Raw genomic sequence first — 23,494 nt, 5'->3', positions numbered from 1 at the left:
CACATAAACAAAGTCACTGAGTTAGCACCAGTGAGTAGTGATAGTCGTAGTAGTTTTCTCATTCTATCTCCTTGTCATCATTGTAACTCTGCGTGAGACAGTCTCAGAAAAGACATCACGCAGCAGTGTTTTTGGAAGTAAATATGATTCAGCGTGTTGGCGCTCATCTTTTTATCATCTCATGTCAATAGAGGAACAATGCAGGAGGAGGTAGAAATATTTTGGGGAAATTAGGCGAGGCTTTTCGATCCCCGCGTTTCACGGAGACGTCTGCAAAGGTCACGCCATCGCTGTGCATAACAAACGCATGGCTGAATCTCTGCTATTTATTATTATTATTTTCTCCATTCAACAACCAATGTGGAGTAACTAAGCATGCACAAAGAACAAGTTGTACACAAAGACTGACATAGGCCGTGGTATTTGTACTCCGTGAATAGATTTATTTAAACTGACTTGCAGTCCAGAAGGTTGACTCGCCGTCAGCAAGGCTCCCAGACAGACATTTAATGGCTTTTCTGTACTTAATTTGGTCCATCAGAGAAGTTTTCCTATCACAGTACTAGTCTTTGACAAACTGTGCGCGTTGATATCATATCAACTATCGTTGTTGTCTATGTTCCTGAAATTGTCACTATGATTGCATGCAGTCAATAATCCTTAACACAGCGATGCTACGACCACACGTTGCGAATGCCGATGATTGATGTGGAAAGGGCGATGCGATCAGCACGTCCGCTATTAACTGGCTCGATAAGTTTATCTGACCCATGTATCGAATGTCTTGGTAAAATAAATAGATAAATAAAATACATAAATAAAAATAAAAAAGTAATCCGGAAGAGTTGATCAATGTTACATTCTTGCGATTTCAAACACGTAATGACAAGTAGATTTGGTGTTTTAAAAAGTGTAGAAATAGGGTGAACACTAGATTGACAAACAGTGTCATGTCAAGAAGATACACACATTTAAAATATAACAGGGATTCTTTAACATCAATTTTGACATCTTTGTTTGACGTTTCCTTTCAGCCTTTCAGGGACAGCAGTCACTACAGTGGACAGTTTATCATGTTATCAGGTCACACGATGCATGAAAGGTTTAAAAATATGCTTTACACATCAAAAACATCAGATCTAGTTTTTGCACTCTTTAGAGACAAAGCCTCCACTGTCTGAAGCGAAATACTTTTGCAAAATGAGTTTTATGAAGTCAAGTATTTTGGAATAATCACTTTTCACAGAATGATCTTGAATGTCAAAATATGACTCATCCGTCAAGTCATGTGAAGCATCGTCCTAAATAGCTTATCAAATCCTGGACACTGTGTAAGAATAGTGGAGTTGTCACACTGGCGCTTCACATGGTGCCAGCAGCCGAGAGTGCCAATGTGGACCTTTGTTTTGTGACACAGTTTTGGACTACAAGAGTGAATTAATAATGAAGCAGACCAATGGTTGCTGGATATCGGGACTGTTTGAACTATGACGGTTTAAAAGGCATGTGAGAAAAAGACGTGTGTTATATTTAACTTATTCTACTCATGTATGAGTACACTGTCAGTTTTTTTTTTTACGCGAAAGTTGAAATAAAGCCATAATTGATTTCATAATTTCTTCTCTGTCAGTCCAGTCTATGCAAGGCCAGTTTCAGGGTGCCCGCTCTTCCACTTGCTTTTTATTTATGGACCTTGGAAGGACTTTTGAGGGCTAATTTTGCCATTTTTAAAGGATTTTTTTCTCCATTCAGCAGGGTATTCACGGTGGATTTAATGCCCGCTCAGCAATATGTGGGCTGAACAGAAAGCCACATATCACTGAGCTCGTGTTCAAATCATTGCTGCCACAGGAAGGGCATATCTTTATTTTTAGGGGCAATCAGCTAACCCTTTATTTGACATACATGTCAAATTTTCATTTCCTTACCCGTATTACCGGTAGGAAAATGAAAAAAACTTGAATTCATTCTCAAATAAGTACACTAAAATTTAAATTTAGAAAACATAAAACTTCAATTTATTTTTGAATAAAACATTTTTCAGGATTTTTATTGATTTTAGAAGCTTTCCCTGAAAAGTAAGGACAATTAAGAACATAATTTTACAACTTTTTTAAAATTGATTTTTATGAACTTTAAGGACCCGTGGGAACCCTGATTTATTACTGATAAGGAAAACTAAAGAACTCTTATGAGAGCAGGTCAGCTCTATATATAGACTATCAGCACCAGAGTGAGCCCTCGCAGCCTGCTAATTGGGATCCATAGGAAGCACATTTTTTTAAGCCTTTCACAGGGTTTGTGAATAATCTAATGATGAAATAATTGTCTGCTCATTTTGAGTCCAGGTCTGACACTTGACAGAAGACAATGAAAGCCTCGTCAAAACAGTTTCGGGCACATGCCCAACCAACCATGTGAGCGGGCCTCCCTTGGCGCAGCAATTCAGTTATGCGAACAATCTGACATGCCACACATGTTGGATGTCCGCATGAATTGGAGAGCTCCGTGGCATCAGTTTAAAGATCTTATAGCCATGGGTGGGGGGGGAGGGGTGTGGCTCATTCAAGTCACAGCAACCGTTTTTTTTTTTTTGCGCTTGTCTAACTCTGTCAATACAAATGCCACGCTTGATTCAGGGGCTGCTATCACGAAAAATTTCTGCTCAATCACACCACACTCGGTGCCAGAATTAGCTTCTCACCGCACTGCACAGATGGCATCACTCGCGCTCATTACAAATGCTTCACATTCTAGTCCGGCCCGCCCGACCCCTTTCTTAATCCTAATTAGGAATGCAATTTCCACGCAGGCCTCTTTCCAGCGTGATGAAAATAAATTTGTATGACCGCAGCATTGGATTATGAGTAACGTTGCATCACTCCAACATTTCACTGATATTTGTATGGCATGAACCGTAGGTCATAGAATGGAGTTAAATCCCTGGATAAACATTCATGTGCTTCTTCCTTCAAAAATCTCATGTACTTACTAACACACACTTTCTTCAAAACGTTAAGCCTTTCTGAAAGCTTACAATCAGCATGTCACTGTGAATTCACCAAGGAATTTCAGTCCGGTATCAGAGATCTGCCAAAACAACGCAGATATCAGGCTAATCGGGATTGCAATGTGTGTTGTTGAGCAAAGTAGTTTTTGACCTAAAAATGGCCCATTTGCACGACAAACTCACATAGACGTTGGAGGGAGCAGAAGCACTTTGCCGACATCAGCATGGACTGTGAGTGCAGACAGCCACAATGAGCTAATGCTCAACTGACAAGTGAACAATACCCATGCAAAGGCACACAACAGAGACATGTTGACTTAGCAGGTCCGAAATGCTTCGTCCGCCTCACTTCCTGCGTGGGTTAAGGATGCCCGATGAGGGCTGAACTGCAAGGGTGCTTTTTTTTGTCAAGCAGCCATTGGCTACACAAAAACTGTTCACACAACTCTGTTGAATTTTAATTATCTTTTTATGAGTTGTGCATTCTGGGTCCATAAGATTCAGTCGTTCTTCAATTTCATTTGCCTGCATCGGCACTTTTCGCATGTCATCTCATTTAAACGTACTGTGTGCAAACAGATATGGCACAAGCCATTCTATGTGTACTCATATATGTCCGTTTCCAAAATATAACATTGATTGCTACTGTTTTTGAAAATTCCATTCTAAATGCACACACACACACATACACACACACACACTTCTGTTTTTGTTCTCTACGCTTTGAACAAGTGAAAGTAAAGTCACAATGAATACAAAGTGCCTAAAAGAGATACGAGACCACCATCCAATATAAGATTATGTTATAGCAGTCCGAAATCAACAGCATTGGCAATAACTAAAATAATGTTTCTGTAATGGTTAACACGCAAATACATCCAAGCTTTTTAATTGAAATTATTTTTTCACTTCTTCGGTCCAACCATCACGTTTATATTTTTTAGAGCTCAAAAACATAGGCCGCAGTCTAACTGGCGGCATTTTTGATGCATTAATGATGATAATGATGCACTAATGAATAATTGAATCCTATCTTTCTGAATTGAAATTGAATCAAATCATGAGGTGGCTTTAGAGCTCCACCAGTAGGACACGCAATGCTGGTGTATCCAAATAACAATACATCACAATATTGATATTCTCCCCCCCACACACATACACACACACAAACATACACCTAAATCAGATTGCCATATGAGCTTTTCATGCAGATGATGGCCTGGTAGATAAATGATTCATTCAAAATCAAATGTTTAATGCAGACAAAGATGGGAATCTTATTTGATTACCATATCTTCCACACTAGAAGGTGCTCCGGAGTATCAATGAAAGGACTATTTTTTTAACTAACTAACTTTCAACTGTGTGTTTAATAGTGGTTGTGTTATGCATCCAGTAGATGGAGGGACGCTAAAGGAATATAATGCAAGCCAGCTTAATTTTTATCGAGCCTTCACAACTGCTGCAGCTGTAACAAAGCACTTTACAGATCATTTAAAATACTACGTGCAAGAAATCTGAATATTGATCCATATGTAGCGTCATCAGGATGTAGCATGAAGCACGAAACGAAGTCCATAAGAATACATATATAAATATGTGACTGCAACACCATATACACGGCGCGTCGGATTATAAGGCGCACTGTCGGCTTTTGAGAAAATCGAATGCTTTTAGCTGTGCCTTATAGTGCAGAAAATACGGTACTTAATGGCTAGTTGTACCGATCAAAATACTGAACAGTATGTGAGTATACAGTATGTGAGGTTCAGTTTACATTTGGTGACTTTTGGGGATTTTTATTGTTGTTGATCAGCATGGTTGGTCAAAGAGTTGAAAGGGTCAGTAGAGAATTCTTTAAAGGCATCATTCAAAAGCTATGGCAACTGGCCTTATTATTATATAATTTAGAGGGTAATAATTACAAACATTTAGAATGACCATTATTTTACAATCTTGATGCTTAATGTTGGAAAACCTATCACAGTTTATCGGTAAACCGCCAGCCACTTCATTTGCATTATAATGTGGAAAATGTTGGAATGTTTCATTGTTCCTTCCTAAGCAGTCTGAGAACACAGAGAGGAGAGACGATTGTGGGGTCGGCAAAAATTATTCAGCCCGTGGGATGCTTGGCCACAGGTGAAGTGAGCTTTGACAGACAGAAATGCTTGGAGGATCATTTAAAGCGCCACCTTGGTCAAATGATGAATTTAAATGACACAAGGTGCTTTCGTCAGAAAAAAAGGATGCCAACTGATGCCAATGTTGAAAGCCCAAAGTCTGTGACTAAATAGGGGCTGTTAGTCTTTTCAAAACACAGCTCCATTAGACAACAAATGTGCATACAAAGATTTAAATAGTAAATAGTTTGTGAAGGCTTGCTGAGTTGTGAAAGGGGGAATGCAACTTCAACAACAGCTGGGGAGGGAAACCATCTGAGGCTTCTGCTGCTGCGCACCAACCCCCAGAACCAAACCCTCCTCGAGCCGTGCTTCCATCACCTGCTCGGGGTAGAATGATGGTTGATGGTTTTTCCCTCCGAAATCCCAAACTAAAACATCGGACAGCCGAAAGGCCACAACACGCCACCCAATCGCTTTTCAGGCCGTATTGTGAACCATACTCCCAAGTGTACACTTCTACTGGAAACAAGGGTAGAACGTACAAACAAAATGATGCGGTAAACAATGCAGGACATGTGCTGTTAGAATGGAGGACAGCTGGCAACCTTAGTCGACTGCGATCTTTACTGGTGCCAAACATAATTTCAGATTGTGACACGTATGTGCTGCCATGTTGAATTTGAAGTTAATGAATGAGGACAAACTTGAAGCCGACGCATATGAAAGTGACAGATGCCACATTGTTTACACAAAGGAAAATAACTACGGCATGTTGCATGTTTCCTCACAAACGGAGTGGGCAGTTTATTCTTTCGAATGCGTTAAAGCACCGTGTGCTTATTTGAAGGGGGCACAGATTTGAGAGGGGTACCTAATTTGTACGAATGTTACTAAACATTGACTGTGTCCCCTAATTTCTTTTTTTTTATAATGATATGGCGTCACAATATACATTTTGCAACTTAAATTACACTGTAACAAATATCAGTACAGAGTAACAAGCAGTGGAATATTCCATCAGCGGGATGGGACCGCAAGGAATATTCTGACTGTGTTGAATTCTTTGAACGTGTGCTCACGACACGGCCAGCCCAAATAAGCCATGACTAATGCTACAATGCGAAAAGATGATCTCAATCTTCTTCGAAGCAACACTGACTCATTTGTGAGTCGGAACTTCAATTTAGATCCTAGATGATCACAACTGCTCCTCGCTTACAGCCCAACATTACGGCAATCACGCCCACCCAAAGGAAGTTGCCCACAAGTGTGGTGGACGCTAATGAACTCTGTGTTGAGAATCAGAAATAAAACGTAAAGGTGCTCAGTTCTGTGTGACTACGCCTTGGGGAGAGAAGGGCGGGTTGCTAACTTGGCAAACTGTATGAACAAAACACTGAGAAAACTAAAGACCTGAAAACAACAAAAATCCTAAGTACAAACAAAAGCCCACGGCAGATGCAAAAACAAGGTGAAAGCAATACAAACAAAAATCCTTGGCAGTAAGGCACAAACACTAACAAGGAGAAGCAGTGACAGCAACAACAAAAAACAGTGACAGAAACAACGAACCGACACTGAGTGAGCAGGACGGGCGTCCTTTTAACAGAAAACCTACTAATGACATGATGGCCAGCAGTTGTGCCGCTGTGGGAGGAGCCCAACATTAAAGGTTTTATCGAGAATTTGTTCAAAACAACACTTTAGATAAAGAGTGGTTGAAACTTCGGATAGGAACAAAAACACTTTTAAATCGCTTGTGTCGGAAGTAGGGTCACTAGCTAATTATGTTTGAAGTTGTGTCCCAAGTAATGAATATTTTAAATCATGGGAGGTCCATGATAATAATGTGCTGTGATAATTATGGCTCTCGGAGGAAGCATCTCCCTGCTGTAGACCAGTTTTTTTTCCAGGTCATATGTTTACGCTTTGCTAATGACCGTGGAATTGATGTCGAGTTAATGTCTCAAAATCTGAGAGCGGAAATGGCAAACGTGATAACGCAGTCGTTAGGACAATTACTCAAGATTATGGGTCATGAAGCTTAAGTTTAGAATTGTTTAGTAATAGCAACAATTGTAACCTTAGCGGCTAACATTAAAAACAATTGGAATAAAATAAGGAAATCCCTTCACACAGATGTCTGTAGAATGTTCACTGTTTAATAGTCAGTTCCTTCCTCGTGTTTTTCCAGTGAAGTTCTATATAGGGCCGAAAACTAGCCAACACAGAATTATTAATTACTGTGATGACACGTGATAAACTGATAAACATACGGCTGGTGAAACCCACCCAAATAGCTTCCCTTTTCACTTTTGGTTTCTATGACACAGAAAGCAAGCAGACCCACATGCAAAGCCCCCCATTCTATTGGAGCTCAGACAGAGGCCAGCCACCATGCTACAAACGCATCGCCTATGTCTGGCATCCTGAAAACTATTTGAGGCACTTACTTACCCCAAAGTATGCCGCTCACACACACACACACACATGGTGTTTGTGCGTGTGAGCTGCATCTGAGCTTCGACTCATGCAAGAGCCCCAGCATAGCCTAAAAGGCACAGACCGTTCAGGGATACAGGTGATGTTTTCTGACAGAATCAACAAAGTCCATTAATGCTGCTAGCTATCAACAATTTCATCTGTCTTCAAGTATTTATTCCCCTTCTATTCAACAAGTCTCTGAATGAAGAGTTTTGTTTTGGACTGGTTGAAAAGATAGGTGATGATAACAACAGCCTGAAGGGCTAAACGGTCTAATTTTCTTTGAATCATTTGACCAAAAAAGCCAATGGTACAAGAGAAAGATACAATTCTGCATCAGTCGGAGCGGTTTGCTTCACTATTAAGGAATTCATATCATGGAAATCCGCTTCAAAATCCAGTCCAACCCCTGTTCAAATTTTACGTTACATATTCTCACAGGCATATCTATTTTGCGCGCTGGTGTCAAACTCCTGGTTGTGTGCAAGATCTGGCACTGTCACTCCATGTAAAAAAAAAAAAAAAAACAAAACATCCTATATATACCTACATCATATATATAAAAAAATAAAATAAAATACAAAATCCTCATCTCACCCCTCGGGTGGTGTCCGTCCCTCATTCAGCTCGGGTCCTCTACCAGAGGCCAGGAAGCTTGAGGGTTCTGCGCAGTATCCTTGCTGTTCCCAGGACTGCACATTTCTCGGCTGAGATGTCCAATGTTGTTCCCGGGATCTGTTGCAACCAGTCATCTAGTTTGGGGGTCACTGCCCCGAGTGCTCCAACCACAGGCACGACTGTCAACTTTACCTTCCAGGCTCTCTCCAGCTCCTCTCTGGGCCCTTAGTATTTCTCGAGTTTCTCATATTCCTTCTTTCTGATGTTTCCATCACTTGGGACCGCTACATCCACGACAACGGCTTTCCATTGCCTTTTATCTATGATCACGATATCTGGTTGGTTCGCCATTACCATCTTGTCAGTCTGGATCTGGAAGTCCCACAGAATCTTCCCTCTGTCATTCTCCACCACCTTCAGAGGTGTTTCCCATTTTAACCTTGGGGTTTCCAGTGCATACACCGCACAGATGTTTCGGACTATGCCAGCCACCTGGTTATGGCGTTCCATGTAAGCTTTCCCTGCCAGCATCTTACACCCTGCAGTTATGTGTTGGATCGTCTCAGGTGCCTCTTTGCACAACCTACACCTTGGGTCTTGTCTGGTGTGGTATATCTGGGCCTCAATGGCTCTGGTGCTCAAGGCCTGCTCCTGAGCAGCCAGGATGAGTGCCTCTGTGCTGTCCTTCAGGCCAGCCCTCTCTAGCCACTGATTGGACTTCTTGAGATCAGCCACTTCAGTTATGGTCTGAATATATATATATGCATCGGCGCTCTGCGCTGACGCTCCTTTCTTCTCATCGTCGGCTACTCAATCCATGCATCCATCCAAATGCAGACTGTCCATCCATCCAACATATATATACATATATATATATATATATATATATATATATATATATATATATATATATATATATATATATATATATATACATATACATACACATATATATATATATATATATATATACACACACACACACACACACACACACACACACACACACACACACATACACACACACAGATGGACACCAGTTTTTCTGACGATTGATGTCTGATGGGAACCTACAAAAAATAAAAATAAAAAAACCACGACGAACTAAGGAAGTGAGTTTTTTTGTCCGTCAGTGTTATCATTACAACCAGGGTCAAGTACTGACGGACCTGTCAGTTGGTCACTCGAGTTTACGTATTGACAGACTGTCTGATGGACTAACTGATGGACTGTCAGACCTCTGAAATTTACCTCTGGAAGCGATGACAATAGCAGAGTTAAAATAACATGACCGATCGACTGACAATTAACAGTTAGGTTTGAAAAAATGATGTCCTGACGATGATGGACAGGGACCCAGGCCGCTGACGGATGACGGAAATAAACAAATTACATTATTTGTGTTTTCAAAGCTGATTAATTAGTTGCTCACTTTTTGTACTTTTCTTCACCCATCATTTCCCACAAGAAGACAAAAACTATTAATTGTGCAACAAATAAGACTAACCTCATTCATCTCACTATCGAACATTTTTAACCCTTTCAGGCACAGCGGTTACTACAGTGGACATCTTACAAGGTTATCAGGTTCAAATCAATTAATCCTTTGGTCATTCCAGCAATTAATCAAAATGTTTTCATTGAAATGTATCACGTTTTTTCCAGTACATGTTTATTATTCAGTCAGCAAATTGTCAGATGGGCTGGGAGCATGTCGAAGAAAGGTACAAAGCCGTCTGCCAAATTCTCAAACAAGCTAAACAAGGCTTTCACAGATTCCAAAATCAAGATGTGGCATTTTTTTGGCTCTGCTGCACTTCTATTACAAAAGGTCTTATTTATTAGTTATATTATACTATAATTATTTATAGTTAGGGCGGCCCGGTAGTCCAGTGGTTAGCACGTGGGCTTCACAGTGCAGAGGTACCGGGTTCGATTCCAGCTCCGGCCTCCCTGTGTGGAGTTTGCATGTTCTCCCCGGGCCGGCGTGGGTTTTCTCCGGGTGCTCCGGTTTCCTCCCACATTCCAAACACATGCGTGGCAGGCTGATTGAACACTCTAAATTGTCCCTAGGTGTGAGTGTGAGTGCGAATGGTTGTTCGTTTCTGTGTGCCCTGCGATTGGCTGGCAACCGATTCAGGGTGTCCCCCGCCTACTGCCCGGAGACAGCTGGGATGGGCTCCAGCACCCCCCGCGACCCTAGTGAGGATCAAGCGCCTCGGAAGATGAATGAATGAATGAATATTTATAGTTATTTATTATTAGTTATTTGTTGAAAACGTTTGGGGGTTTTTTTGTAATTCGGCCTGAAAACAAGTTTTGGTCTTTGATTTCATTATATACAGTATACAGTAAGTAACTCTAAAAACAAAAAGGTTACTACTTCACGGATTTCACTTATCACTGGTTCTTTTTGTAATGTAACCCCCGTGATAAACGAGGGATTACTGTATGCTGAAGTTCTACACCAAAACAGAGCAACTGAAATTAATATCCGACTCCAGCTCTTGTATTGGACATCATATTATGCAATTGGTCATAATGTTGACATTCAGCCATAGGTTAGACATATTTTAGTTTCACATAGTTTAAATTATACTTGAATCATACTTGAATGCACCAACTCGAAAATTTCCATGCTGAGCATTCCGCCCCGAAAAACACTTTTATGTGTATTGACAAGATCAAAGAGTTTGTTGGTGGAACAGTTTCAATAACTCATTATGCGCTTCGAATGAACAATCAATAGAACTTGTAAATGTGAACAGACGTCAACAACCTTAATGCTATAGTTTTAAAATTAAACATATTTGCAAGCTCTTTGCAATTTGATGTATTTCTCTGTCGTGCATGGACTAAAACAAACCCAACAACCCAGTACCGTTTATAACTGACAAAAATCATGGCCGTGGGCACATTCCCCTGAAGGCTGGACACAACTCCCATAATGAACCGGACTTTAGGTTTCAAGTGTGCCCAAGCATGGCACAGATTGCCTGGTGTGAGTGATTTGTTTTTGTGACTCACACACCAAAATGGGTCAGGGCTGTCCAACATCAAAACGTGTTCGTCCTGCTACAGTACATTAAAAAAAAAAAAACAGGTCACACACCTCCCTAGTCATTGTCCAGTGCCTCACAGTCAGAAAATCACGGCTATATAAGCAACCTATTGTTTGTTGCTCATGGCTTCCATCATATGGGACAGTGGTCACCAACATGGTGCCCGCGGGCACCAGGTAGCCCGTGAAGACCACTTGAGTAGCCCGCCAGTGCCTGGACATTGTGATTTGCTAGTAGAAATTATGATTTAAAAATGCAAACATTTGCAGTACTGTGAGACATTTCGAAACACGATCAAAGTCTGACAATTTAAATCATCAAGTATTAAAAATAACACATCCTCATATTATTGAAGGTATTTTGGACAAATATGTTATTTCAGACGTGTATCAATTTGGTAGCCCTTCACACAATCGGTACACATGAAGTTGCTCTCACCCTCAAAAATGTTGGTGACACCTGATATGGGATCATCTGCTCAACGGTACATCTTTTACCAAAAACAGACGTCAGCATCTGGTTTCTATCACATTGGAAACACTGTCAAACATTTCGTCCTCCAACATGAACCAAATTCGAAAATTGGTGTGTAGATTGTTACTTTGCTCATCTGTGGAATGTCGTTTCAACACTTGACCTTTTCTGCTCGCAAAATGAACTTGAGTTAGTGCTGCAAGCAGTACAAAGTGTTCGCCTTGTTATACTACTACGACACACACACACACACACACACACACACACGCACACACACACACACACCACTAATTACTCATTTAAATGGGCACCAAGATTTCTGCATCATATCTAACCCCAAGCACTGAACTACACCATCATTGCCAAGTGTGGATGTACTGAGTCATTCATTTGTGCAATGAAGTCAGCGATGATGCTTTGAACATATAATTTCTGTCCCTCGGGATCTTTCTTGCAAATACTATTCGGAAATACATAGCCTGATGATGTTGCATAGAAGCGATGTATTTGAAATGATTCGCCGGAAATTACATTTACAGTTCTCACAGTATGCACTGGATTTGTGACTGTTCTGATCCAAAGGCAAAGACAAATGAAATCTGGCGGTTCGTGTACATTTTGGGTTTCTAAACTCGAGTTTTGTCAGTACCATTTTGAATGTGTTTACAGGGCCAAGAATGTGTTGCTTTTCTTCTGAATGCTGTTTTTGTCATTTTCATTTTTTAACCCTTTCAGGGACAGCGGTATCTCCAGTGGATAGATTATCGTGTTATCAGGTGACAGGGTGCATGAAAGGGTTAATTATGTTTCCAGGAAAATGTGAGTGTGAATGGTTGATTGTCTGTGTTTGTCGATGTGCTCTGGCTTTCGCCTGAAGTGGGCTGGGATAGGCTCCAGCACAGCAATGACCCCAATAGGAATAAGTGCCATTGAAAATGAATGGATGGCCGTTGTTTGAGGCAAGTCATTTTCCAGAAATGATATCAAAGGACTCATTTCCAGGTGGACCCAATGGTTCGGAATCAACTTGTGATGAACACCTGAGCTTGTCAGAGGTTTATTTTGCAGTTATTTTTAGACAGTCATTGCCCCTTTCTTTACAGCCTGGTAAACAAAAGATGACTCCAGAGCCTTTATCTGGTTATGAATGTGAGTGAGAAAGGCTTTTCTAGGTATTAAGAACTAAATTGAGGCTCAGAGGGGATCGAACCTTTTCTGTTGCTGGTCCCTCTCTCTGGAATTACCTCCCATTGAACATTCGGCAAGCCTCCTCGCTGCCCATCTTCAAAACCCTCCTCAAAACTCCCTTGTATTCTTTGGCATTCGACTCAGCATGACTTAGATTTGTTCTTGGTTTTACTATTTGGTGCTTTCTACCGTTTTTATTACCGATTTTTCTTACTGTTTATTGTGCATGTTAAATTGCTCCATGTACAGCACTTTGTATGTAGCGATGGCTGTTTGAAAGTGCTCTATAAATACAGTTGACTTGACTTGACTAACACTGGCTAAGCTCCGTGTCGTTCATTGCGTCAGCCTTGTCATTGCTTAAATAGCTAATTAGTTAATTAACCGACAGCTTCACAATGTTTGATCAATGGTGGCCTCATTTGACCTATTGATGTACTGTTGGTATCCAGTAAACACACAAGCAGGATTGACTGCGCTTTCCCCGCCCCCACTCAAGGGAGCATGTGATCCCCGATAAATATTATCAAACAGGAAGTCGTTTGTGTGCTGGTCTTGCATATTGTCGTGATGATCTTTAGCAGTCTAAATACCGAACAATTATGTTGTGTAGAGACAAAATAGCTAGCGTCAGCCTGGTTATTGGCCAGGAGATTCTTTTGATATTTATCAATTCAGTGCATCATGAGGAAAAAGTCCTATTCAATGCTATCCTGCTGTTTTTTAATGGCGTTAAACGACCGGTATGTCATTTATTATTGTTTATGTTTTTGACATGTTGGTCATCTTGAAATTTGAAACAGGTACCGGCTTGTGCCATTTTGGGAACATGGCCGCATTGAGGCCAAGGTGAATGTGAGTATGAATGACTAATCTAAATATGTCAGATTACATTAACAATCCGCAGCAACATCCCCAAACCACAAAAACAACTGACATGGGTAAAAGCAGACTGCAAGTGGAGAAGTAACAGACACAATTGACCGATTTGTAGAAATAAAATCTCACAGCTTGTCAACACAATGATGAGTGATTTCATTGCAAGTTGCACCTACATTTACAAACGCTGTGACCGGCCGGCTCTGTCAACTTTGACAAGCCAAAAACACCCCCAAACAAACAAACAAACAAACAAGTAACATTCAAAAAAGCAGAAACATTATGGGGACAACGAGTAGACATTAAGGGGGGGGGGGGGGCAGGCCAATGTCTGCCAATAGATCATGAGAGAAGATCTAAACTCAATAAAAACCGAAATGACCCACTTTTTCAAACACCTTCTATTACAAATGTTGCTTTTCAATATTAACATCTGCTCTATGTCACCATGAATTAAATGTTGTAATAAAAGCAGCACGCTTGTCTGTGTCACGTTAACAACAATTTCTGCCTCGGGATGTGCATGATCACACCGAGCACGTTTTATAAATGTCTTCATCTGGCAACATGGCTGAGCTTTCTTCACGGCTACTGCTCATTTCTGCTCGATAAGCAAGCTCATCAACAGGAACATCTTTGATCTTTCAGGCAAACAGGTGGCTAAGATTGTTACACATCGTGGAGGAGGGTTTTCAGGCTCCATGTGTTTTCGATTTGGAATGCTACATTTGCTTGCATAGACACTCAGGTTTGGGAGGGACACTGTAGATATTTCTGGTGAGGCCTGCCCGCGCCACTGCTTCAAACACCTCCACCCACTTCTGCTCAGCTGTTTCAGGCGATTCCAGAGTAAGCAGCCATGTGCCACATTGACTTTATGCTGTGTCGCCGGCCACAATAGAACAATATTTATAATGGCCTGTAAGGGATTCATTAGGTCACAAATCATCAATCGGCAACTTTGAAAAAAAAAAATGGAGTGAACGGTACTCTGAAATGGTCAGTCCCCAAAAATAGTTCCTTTCTCGCCGTGATTCCTGAGCCGAGAGCAAAATATCAATATGCCAGAGCTGACTCTCACTCAGGGATTTCTGATATGAATAACTCCTGACTTGTAACAAACAAAATGCAGAGTATCCGGGGACTTCTTTCTGTCTGTCTGCTGCCTGATATTTGCTTGCCCCTTTACTCTCTTACAGTGAAATGTCAGACTGTCTGTGACTTGCCCATAGCGGACATTACGTGCCATTCAGAGTGTCCTCCAAACATTTGCTCAACGAGCTATGGGTGGGTCAGGAAACATCAGACAACATACGGCTCCTAAGGGAGCGACTATCATCAGTTATCTTACAGGCTATTGACTCTTGTCTCGCCAAACGGCTGCACCGCACATGCCAAACAATGAGAGAAGCGTCAACCCTTGGCTTTAGTTTGGACAAATGTTTTAAGAGTGTGGTTGGCTGGTGGCATCTGTGGAGAACCCCAGTTATGTGTCGCTTTGAGAGGGTTCTCTGAGAGGGAAACTCTGATGAGTGATGAATTGGCTTATCGGTGGAGTACATACAAACAAACATCTAATGGACAGCTCCTTTGCTTATCTTATCAGTCAGCTAAAGAAATGGCTCCAATTGGATTTTGTTGTCACCCACGAGTGAAAACAAAGATAAAGTAGAGCCACGGATGAGGCAATTGTCCTGGAATCTAATCAAATTCTTGAGTAAAATGTTAGTCTAATTATGCTCTGCCTTGCTCTTCACAGCTTCTCGAGCCAAATATGGTGCATCACGGTGAAAACGTATTTGATGCATATCAGGTGCATACTCAAAGTTTGTATTTCATCAATTCTAATCCACTTTGAACTTCTTCCAGGGTCTCAAATACCCTTTTCTCCACTCTTGGCAAAGACGGTTAGAGCAGATGCTTTTCTATGGAATCCTAGAAGTGAAACTGCTCAGATGTGGCCAACAATATAAAACGGCAAGGCATTCCATGAGGTCAGATTGGAAAGTCTGCTGTAAGCATGTACACTTAAAATAACAATGGCTTGTGTCTTCTGCTCTGCCGACAGATGACTAGCATGATATTTGCAGCTATGTTCAGCCACGTTGACTTTAGCCTTCACTTGGAATAGCTGAGGTACGTGGCCATTCAGGAGATCGGAGCCCATTGAATACAATAGCATTCTACAGCTAAAAGACACATCTGACAACTATGCAATGTAACGTAACATTGTGTAACTTGAAGGAAAAGACATCCACATGAAAGCAAAATTTGAAGCAGTGCAACTCCAGACATAAAAGTAGATTAATCCTGCTTCTCAAGACACAGGCAATGCTGGCTCAGAGCCAGTTGACCACATGGTTAAGCCCCCTTCCAAGGAAGACAAAAGACATTCTTTAAGCCTTCACCGGCTCACTGCTCCCTCTGAAAATGTCAATTGTGCTCCAGCCATGACCTGTCAAAAGATTTATCTGGGAGAAATACTATCAAAAGTATGAACTAAAACCCCCATATACCTAAGTTATACACCGTAAATGGTGGGTCACTTTTTTGGCAAGTACTGTATGTTACATAGCTGAATGTTGACACAGCAAGAAGCAAGCTACCCTCTTTCAACGCTTTTCTGTCTATCATCTCTTTGAACCGCAGAATCATGTAAACTCACTCTCCTCACTGAAAGATACAGGTTCCTGGTAAAGGTATATCACTTGTGTTTCACAACAAAATAGTGTTTAGAGTAGTAAAACAGATTTAAAAAAGCTGCACCGTAATTAGAATTAAATCATTTGTACACGTGAACGATCTCGAGAGGTTCTCATGGCTGTACTCTGATTGCTATTTTGGTCCGTCTCATGCCTCTCTAAACCTGTGTCCAAGGCTGAGGCAGAGAAATACAATTCATGCCAAACCATGGTAAAGTTTGTACTGCTATGTATTCACTAGAAAGGTGAAGAGTGGTGTTTAAAATAGGCATAAACCAATTTTTGGCATTGTTTTACTAAGTGTGCATAAACGCTGTGTACAAACGACTTCATTTGATAATTATATTATGACAAAAACACGCTCACTTGTTGCTGATTTTATTCCTTGGCCACAACTAAATCAGACTCCAAGCAAAAAAGGTCACACAAACAACTCTGATTCCCAGAATGGCTGCACACGCACGACAGCAACAAGTGGCTCATTTCACGATGAGTCGTTAAAAAACACGAGGCTACCGAGAAATTATGTGCCCTCTAATATTTTGTCTTCTAAAGCGGTCGATGATACCTAATGTATGGACAGCTGTTTTAACCGCCGCCCTCTATTCCACAAGTTTGTGTTCATCACTTCCAGTTGCATGCTGATAAAACATCGATAACAGAACCAGTTCTGCTCGGCCATTAGGTCGTGTCGCGCTTTGCAAGAGTTCACATAGGAGAGCGGAGAAAGGAGGGGGCAGAGGACACTGGCCTGACTCCTCCCGCGGACAGCCTGCTTTATTCAGCCGGCAGGAAAAAACCGTTATCTCGCATCACTACTTCGAACATCGCAACGGCCCCACAGCCACGCTAAATAGTTAACGGCGCGTCCGCAAATCATACTTAATTCACAAGAGCCGAAGCGTCCTTTGAACTAAAAAGACGAAAACTTTTCCCCAAAAGTAAACAAAACGTGATGGGTGCACACGCTAGAAGTGATGACAGCGTTTATGTTCGTACGATGCGAACGCGGTGACACACACACGGTGAATACAACGAAACGGCAAACTGGGAGTAAATCGATGGCTTGGTTGAACTGGTCATATAAAACCACTCGACCTGTTTACTTGGTATTCTACTTGTAAATTAGACCAAAAATGGCGACTATATGTGTCATATATTTGTAAAAACACAAGTCTCTTTTCGGAGATACTCGTTCTCGTCGGTCTAGTATGAGTTTAGTGTTTAACGAACCTTCGAAGGCATGAGATCGCTTTTATAACCACCGCTAAACAGATTTCGAGACAACAGGGGCAGGAGTAAACTGTACTTAAGTGACGTGCTTCTTGGTGAGAAAAGGGAACAGATAAGAGCCTCCTGGATTGATTTTTGTACTTACAGTGAGTTGAGAGGAGAGTCAGGAGGTAAACCAGACGTGCTTTCGCCATCTTGGAGTCGATGCTATGCTCGTTTTGCCCGGCAGTACATGCGCAAAGTAGCCTAAACAGCTTTGGCATCGGATTGACAGAGAGAGAGAGAGAGAGAGAGAGAGAGAGAGAGAGAGAGAGAGAGAGAGAGAGAGAGAGAGAGAGAGAGAGAGAGAGAGAGAGAGAGAGAGAGAGAGAGAGAGAGAGAGAGAGAGAGAGAGAGAGAGAGAGAGAGAGAGAGAGAGAGAGAGAGAGAGAGAGAGAGAGATGGGCCTGAGCATGGGGAGGGGGTGATATGTATTATTGTAGGTTTCCATAGTTACCGGAAAGCATCCGTCAAGTTGCCAATAATTTATCGTTGATACGACGTGGGAGGCTTTATTTTATTATTTTTAACTACTGTGGCCTTATACTGTCGTACAGTTGGACCGGGGAGTGAGCAGAACCCGGGGGGCGGGGGGCAACTGGAATTTATCCTGACTGGGATTTCCTACACGCGCAACCCCTGACGCAGAAGAGTGTCTGCTATCTATCCAAAGAGACGAAAATAAAGGGGAATGTAAATGCAAGTAAAACACTAAAGCCAAGTCACACAAATACAATACCATTACATAATGACATCTTTTATATATATATTGCGCGTCGTCCCGCACGCGGTCTGTCCTTCCGTCTGTCCCTTTTCAAAACGTACCTACTTCACCGCGCCGCTGCGCGCCGCCACTGCGCCGCTCAGGCAGTGGCTCACTACGATCGCGCGGGCATCTTAGCGAAAAAATGTTGTCTACCCACAAGCATTGCAATGAAATTGTTAGTTATTTAGTAGAGCTAAACATCTCTTTATTTTCGCGATAAGCAATGAAGATGAACAAAAAGTTGAACCAAGCAACAACACTTTTGTGGGCCGAAGGCCCACCTTACCAGCCTTCCGCAGGAACTAGCTGATGAGCCGCCCGGAGGGCGGCGAACCAGCTAGTATATTTATAAATAGAACTGAATTAATTTGTATTTTCATATTTATTGATATTTTTTCAGACGATTTTTTGTTTTGTTTGTTTGTTTACCTTGATTTGCCAACTCTGCAAACAATTCGGTGTGTGCCGTGTCTACCTCACGAAGACAGCTGGGATGGGCTGCAGCAAGCCGGCAACCCTTATGAGGATAAGCACTTTGGAAAATGGATGGATGGATGTGAACAGCAGTAATCAAACCCTCTGAATCATTGTCAAGTCAAGTCAAGTCAACAGTATTTATAGAGCACTTTCAAACAGCCATCGCTGCATACAAAGTGCTGTACATGGAGCGATTTAACATACACAATAAACAGTAAGACGAAATGGTAATAAAGGCGGTAGAAAGCACCAAGCAGTAAAATCATGCTGAGTCGAACGCCAAAGAATACAAGTGGGTTTTGAGGAGGGCTTTAAAGATGGGCAGCGAGGAGGCTTGCTGAATGTTCAGTGGTAGGTCATTTCAGAGAGAGCATTATAGTAACATTCACTTTCCTAGTATTTAATCTTGGACATGATTTATCGGTAGGTCTTACTTTGGAGAAGTACAGCTGTAAATAGGAACCAAGATAATATATGGATTTTCATATATGTATTTAAAAAAAATAAACACAATCAATGATGCAATACAGTACGGTAATTGTCTTATGGCATCATGGCAGATCATAGCACTCTATCTCCCATCGAATTGCTCTGATGTCAACCCCCAGCACAGTCTGTGCTGTTTTTTAAATTCGTTCACAGTTATCAAAAAGCATAATTTCTGGCCTTTATCTCTGCTTCAGCGTAGTACAGGCCTAATTTTAATGTGCCTCAATTGTTTAATATCCTAGCGGAGCACTCTGCTTGGACACTATGTAAAACCTGTTAAGTTTATGAAGCTACAGTGTTTTGTCTTTTGAGACAGAATCTGCCTTTGTTACTCTTACGTGTTAGCGCACAAAGAGTTTTTCCTTCATGTCGAAAGGAAATAGAATTACACCAAAGGGCTTTCATGTACTCTGTGCCCATGGGCCTTGGGGTATAGTTGTACAATTGAAAATGCTTGTCCGTGTGTGTGTGTGTGTGTGTGTGTAAAATTATTATCAAGGATTTCAAGGCAGAGGCACTAAGAATGTGCTTACTCTTTGGTAAGCTTTAATCTATTTCATCTGTTTGCTGTTGCTCACGTACAGTTAAAAAATTGCACCATGGCTTTTTGAGTGAGCACGTAAATGTATGTAAGTTGAAACGTGTCATGATGAATGTATGCAATTTTCTCAGTTGAGCTTTTTGTCATGGCTTAAAACATTTTTTGGAATTAAAAATGTCAACACTCCATTTGTACTGACAATGAAAGACTAAAACAACAAATACATTTAGTTTTTAATTATCTGATTTGTGTACAGTGAGCAAAGTAGGCATTTGTTATTACAGCTTGAATATTTGATATATGGAAAGTCTTTACACACGAGTTATCCATCCATGGATCAACCTGCCAGATGGCAATCGGTGATGGCATCCCAATGGATCTGAAATTCCAGCTTTGTCTGTTATTGATGTCATGCCCGAGATAATCCTTCACTAGGACCAAACTACAACTAGTACAAATTCTGTTTATAAAGTGCATGATCAAATATGGAATTTTTTTTCTTATCTTAATCACGTGCCATTCATTTGTTGGATGTGAAAACATGCATCATATAATGGCATAGAGCAGGCAAAGCCTCAGGTAATTGTCATGCGAAAATGGAAGTCAGCTAAAGGTCAGAGACTTGAATGCACATGCTGCAGGCATTGCTTGCGGCTGGACCGGCAGTATATTTTTTGACATGAAAGCAATGCTTGCCATGAATGCACAGTTTCTGAGCAAGAACTTAATATAATAATAAGCAGTGTTCCACAATTTCAGGAAAATCATGATCAAACTGAAATCATACGTATCACTTGATTTTGCAATTTTAAATTTAAACTGGAATCATCTTCAAAAAGTCTCTTTTCATTTTATCAGCCCTTTGGGACATACAGTACTTCCTTTTGTATACAGTGATTACATGTACAGTATATGTACTTAATATTACAAGAATGGTCTGGGCATTTTCTGAAAATATGATACGTATTTAATCAGCCATTGTAATCTGAGGCGATATCTTTGTTTAGACAGTTTACTGAATTTACACATTTTCCAGTAGAACGATCAAAACTTAAAGTGTTTCCAAACCCTAAGTGAGCCAAGGCACCTCTTCTACGTTAGAAACAGCTCACAGCAGACCAACTAACAAAAAATGCAAATGCTGTCGAAAAAATGCTGATCCTGTCAATATTTTCATACGAATTAACTCACTCAATGTCAAATCTGGGCCTGATTTATAAATCACAAAGCTGATATACTCGTAGCAGGCCATGTCTTGATAAGATGTTGTATGAATGGCAACAGTTTTGGTGTACTTTCTGCCGTCAAATGGAGAAGCATTTAATTGTTCTGCCTGATACTATACATTGCTGGCATAGGCAGATTATCAAGGATATACTCTATTTGGACAAATTATGTAAAACTGCAAAATTTCCTGCTGCACACTATTGTGCCAGGACACCCTGGCTGTCATGATCCAATTCTTGTTTGTCTCGAGCAGGTAGCAGAGGAGGGCTTTCCTTCCAGTGTGCACATCTACTCCAAATTTGTTCATCAAATTAGCCGAGTATTTAAGCATTTCCTAAATGCCAGGTCTCCGTCGAATTATTGAATTGCTCCAGTGTCGTTTTCTAGACCTCTCAATCTCGTCATTGTCCGTTTTTGCTCCCTAGCCTCTTGCTTGTAAGCATTTAGATTGTGTTTTGATCATGCTCTTGTTTTTGTTTTGTGAAATTGGACTCGAGTCATTTCGTTTGTGTTCTGAGATGTACTATTACCTTGCAGCAATTTCTATTTATACTTTCTCAGGGCACTTTTGTTATTAAATAAATATTTTTTTGTACGGATTTTGTTTGTCTCTATGTTCCTGGGATCCGATTACCATTCAGTTTGTCCCCAAACTCTGTCCATGGCTCCGAATGATTAATGACACCAAAACTGTAACCTGCTGGTTACCAACAATTCATACAAATAGCGTGCTATTTTCACAAGATCCATGGCAGCAAAAATGATCGGAAACCCTTGACCTTTTGGTGTTCATGCAGTTTTATATTATATTATATTATATTATATTATATTATATTATATTATATTATATTATATTATATTATATTATATTATATTATATTATATTATATTATATTATATTATATTATATTATATTATGTCACATTTCGGTTTTTCGGTCTGGCCAGCAGGTGGCTGGAGCGGTCTCTCTAGCACACCTGCTGGCAATCATTAATCAATAGAGACACTATTTAAGGACTCCTACGTTCGACACCTGTTGTGGGAGTATTGTTTATGGCATTGCTTACCTCGTTGCTCATTGACTAGTGGCTTTTGACCTCGTCGTGTTTTCACGTGTAGTCTCGGTACCAAGTTTGTGTGTAAGTACCATTTTGTTTTGATGATCTGGCTTTTCTCGCGTGTACAAAGTGTTACATAGTTTTTCGTTCGTAGTTTGTGGCTTTACTTTCCTTTTCTTGCTCTTTTGTGCAAGCTCCTTTTGTTAGTCGTTTTTGATTTACCTCCTGGTCCTCATTGTGGACCAGCGCTTTATGTTCTCGCTTATTTCCGATTCGATTTGGACATTAAATTGTCTTTACATTGTCTGTTTTTGTCTACGTTTTTTGGATCCCCCTCCCTAACTCGGTTTACTCGAGTTCGTAACAGAATACTCCCACCAAAATGGATCCTGTAGACATTAACAAGATCATGACCGCCTTGACCAGCCAGGGGCAATTAGTGGGCCAGCAACAACAGGAGCTCACGGAGCTCCGGGAGGCAGTCGCCGTCCTAGCCCAGCGGCTGGAAATATTGTGTTCCCAAGGGGAACACGCGACCCCCCGAGAAACGCCACCCCCAAGGGTCCCGACGGCTTCATCCGGGACACCCTCTTCCCTGATCATGGGGCGAGAGCCCAATCTCCCCCATCCCCCTCGCTACGGGGGAGAGCAGGCTCTCTGCAAGCAATTTTTACACCAGTGCTCTCTAATATTCAACCAACAACCAGCTACGTACGAAAGAGATAGCACGAAGGTGGCGTTTATTATGAGCCTGTTGACTGGTCAGGCGGCGTCTTGGGCAGTAGAGATCAGCAATGCTCAACCCGGGCTTCGGTCTTCCTACCCAGAGTTTGTCGCCGCGTTCCGTCGCGTATTTCAACATCCGGTTATGGGAAGGGAGGCCGAAGGTCGGCTATTAGCTATTCGGCAAGGACGACAATCCGTTGCCGAATATTCCATCTCATTTCGCATTTTGGCCGCCCGTAGCGGTTACAGGGACCGCGCCCTGTGTGGTTTGTTTCGCCGCGGGTTAAGTGCTGCGTTAAAGGACGAACTGGCAACCCGCGACGATAGCAACAACTTGGAGGAGCTCATCGATTTGGCCCTCATTGTGGACAACCGCATGCGAGAGCGTGAGAGGG

General features: G+C 41.4%; 1 protein-coding gene across 2 annotated transcripts in view; it reads right to left on the bottom strand.

The window, feature by feature from the left end:
* Nucleotides 1–18,291, bottom strand: part of LOC127587819 (junctional adhesion molecule 3B-like) — a 42,420-nt gene extending 24,129 nt beyond the window's left edge. The window contains exons 1-2 of one of the 2 annotated variants that reach the window (XM_052046289.1): nt 18,273–18,291; nt 17,922–18,030 (exon numbers count right to left, since the gene is read on the bottom strand). In XM_052046289.1, coding sequence (XP_051902249.1) covers nt 17,922–17,970 — 49 coding nt within the window. In that variant the 5' untranslated portion in view covers nt 17,971–18,030; nt 18,273–18,291. Of the gene's footprint in view, nt 1–17,921; nt 18,083–18,272 lie in introns of those variants that run through there. The other variant, XM_052046288.1, reaches the window with a different exon arrangement.
* Nucleotides 18,292–23,494: the final 5,203 nt, after the last annotated feature.

This window comes from Hippocampus zosterae, chromosome 16, assembly GCF_025434085.1.
Source record: "Hippocampus zosterae strain Florida chromosome 16, ASM2543408v3, whole genome shotgun sequence".
NCBI lineage: Eukaryota > Metazoa > Chordata > Actinopteri > Syngnathiformes > Syngnathidae > Hippocampus > Hippocampus zosterae.
The sequence above is the reverse complement of the archived record's forward strand: the minus strand, read 5'-3'. Positions and strand labels throughout refer to the sequence as shown.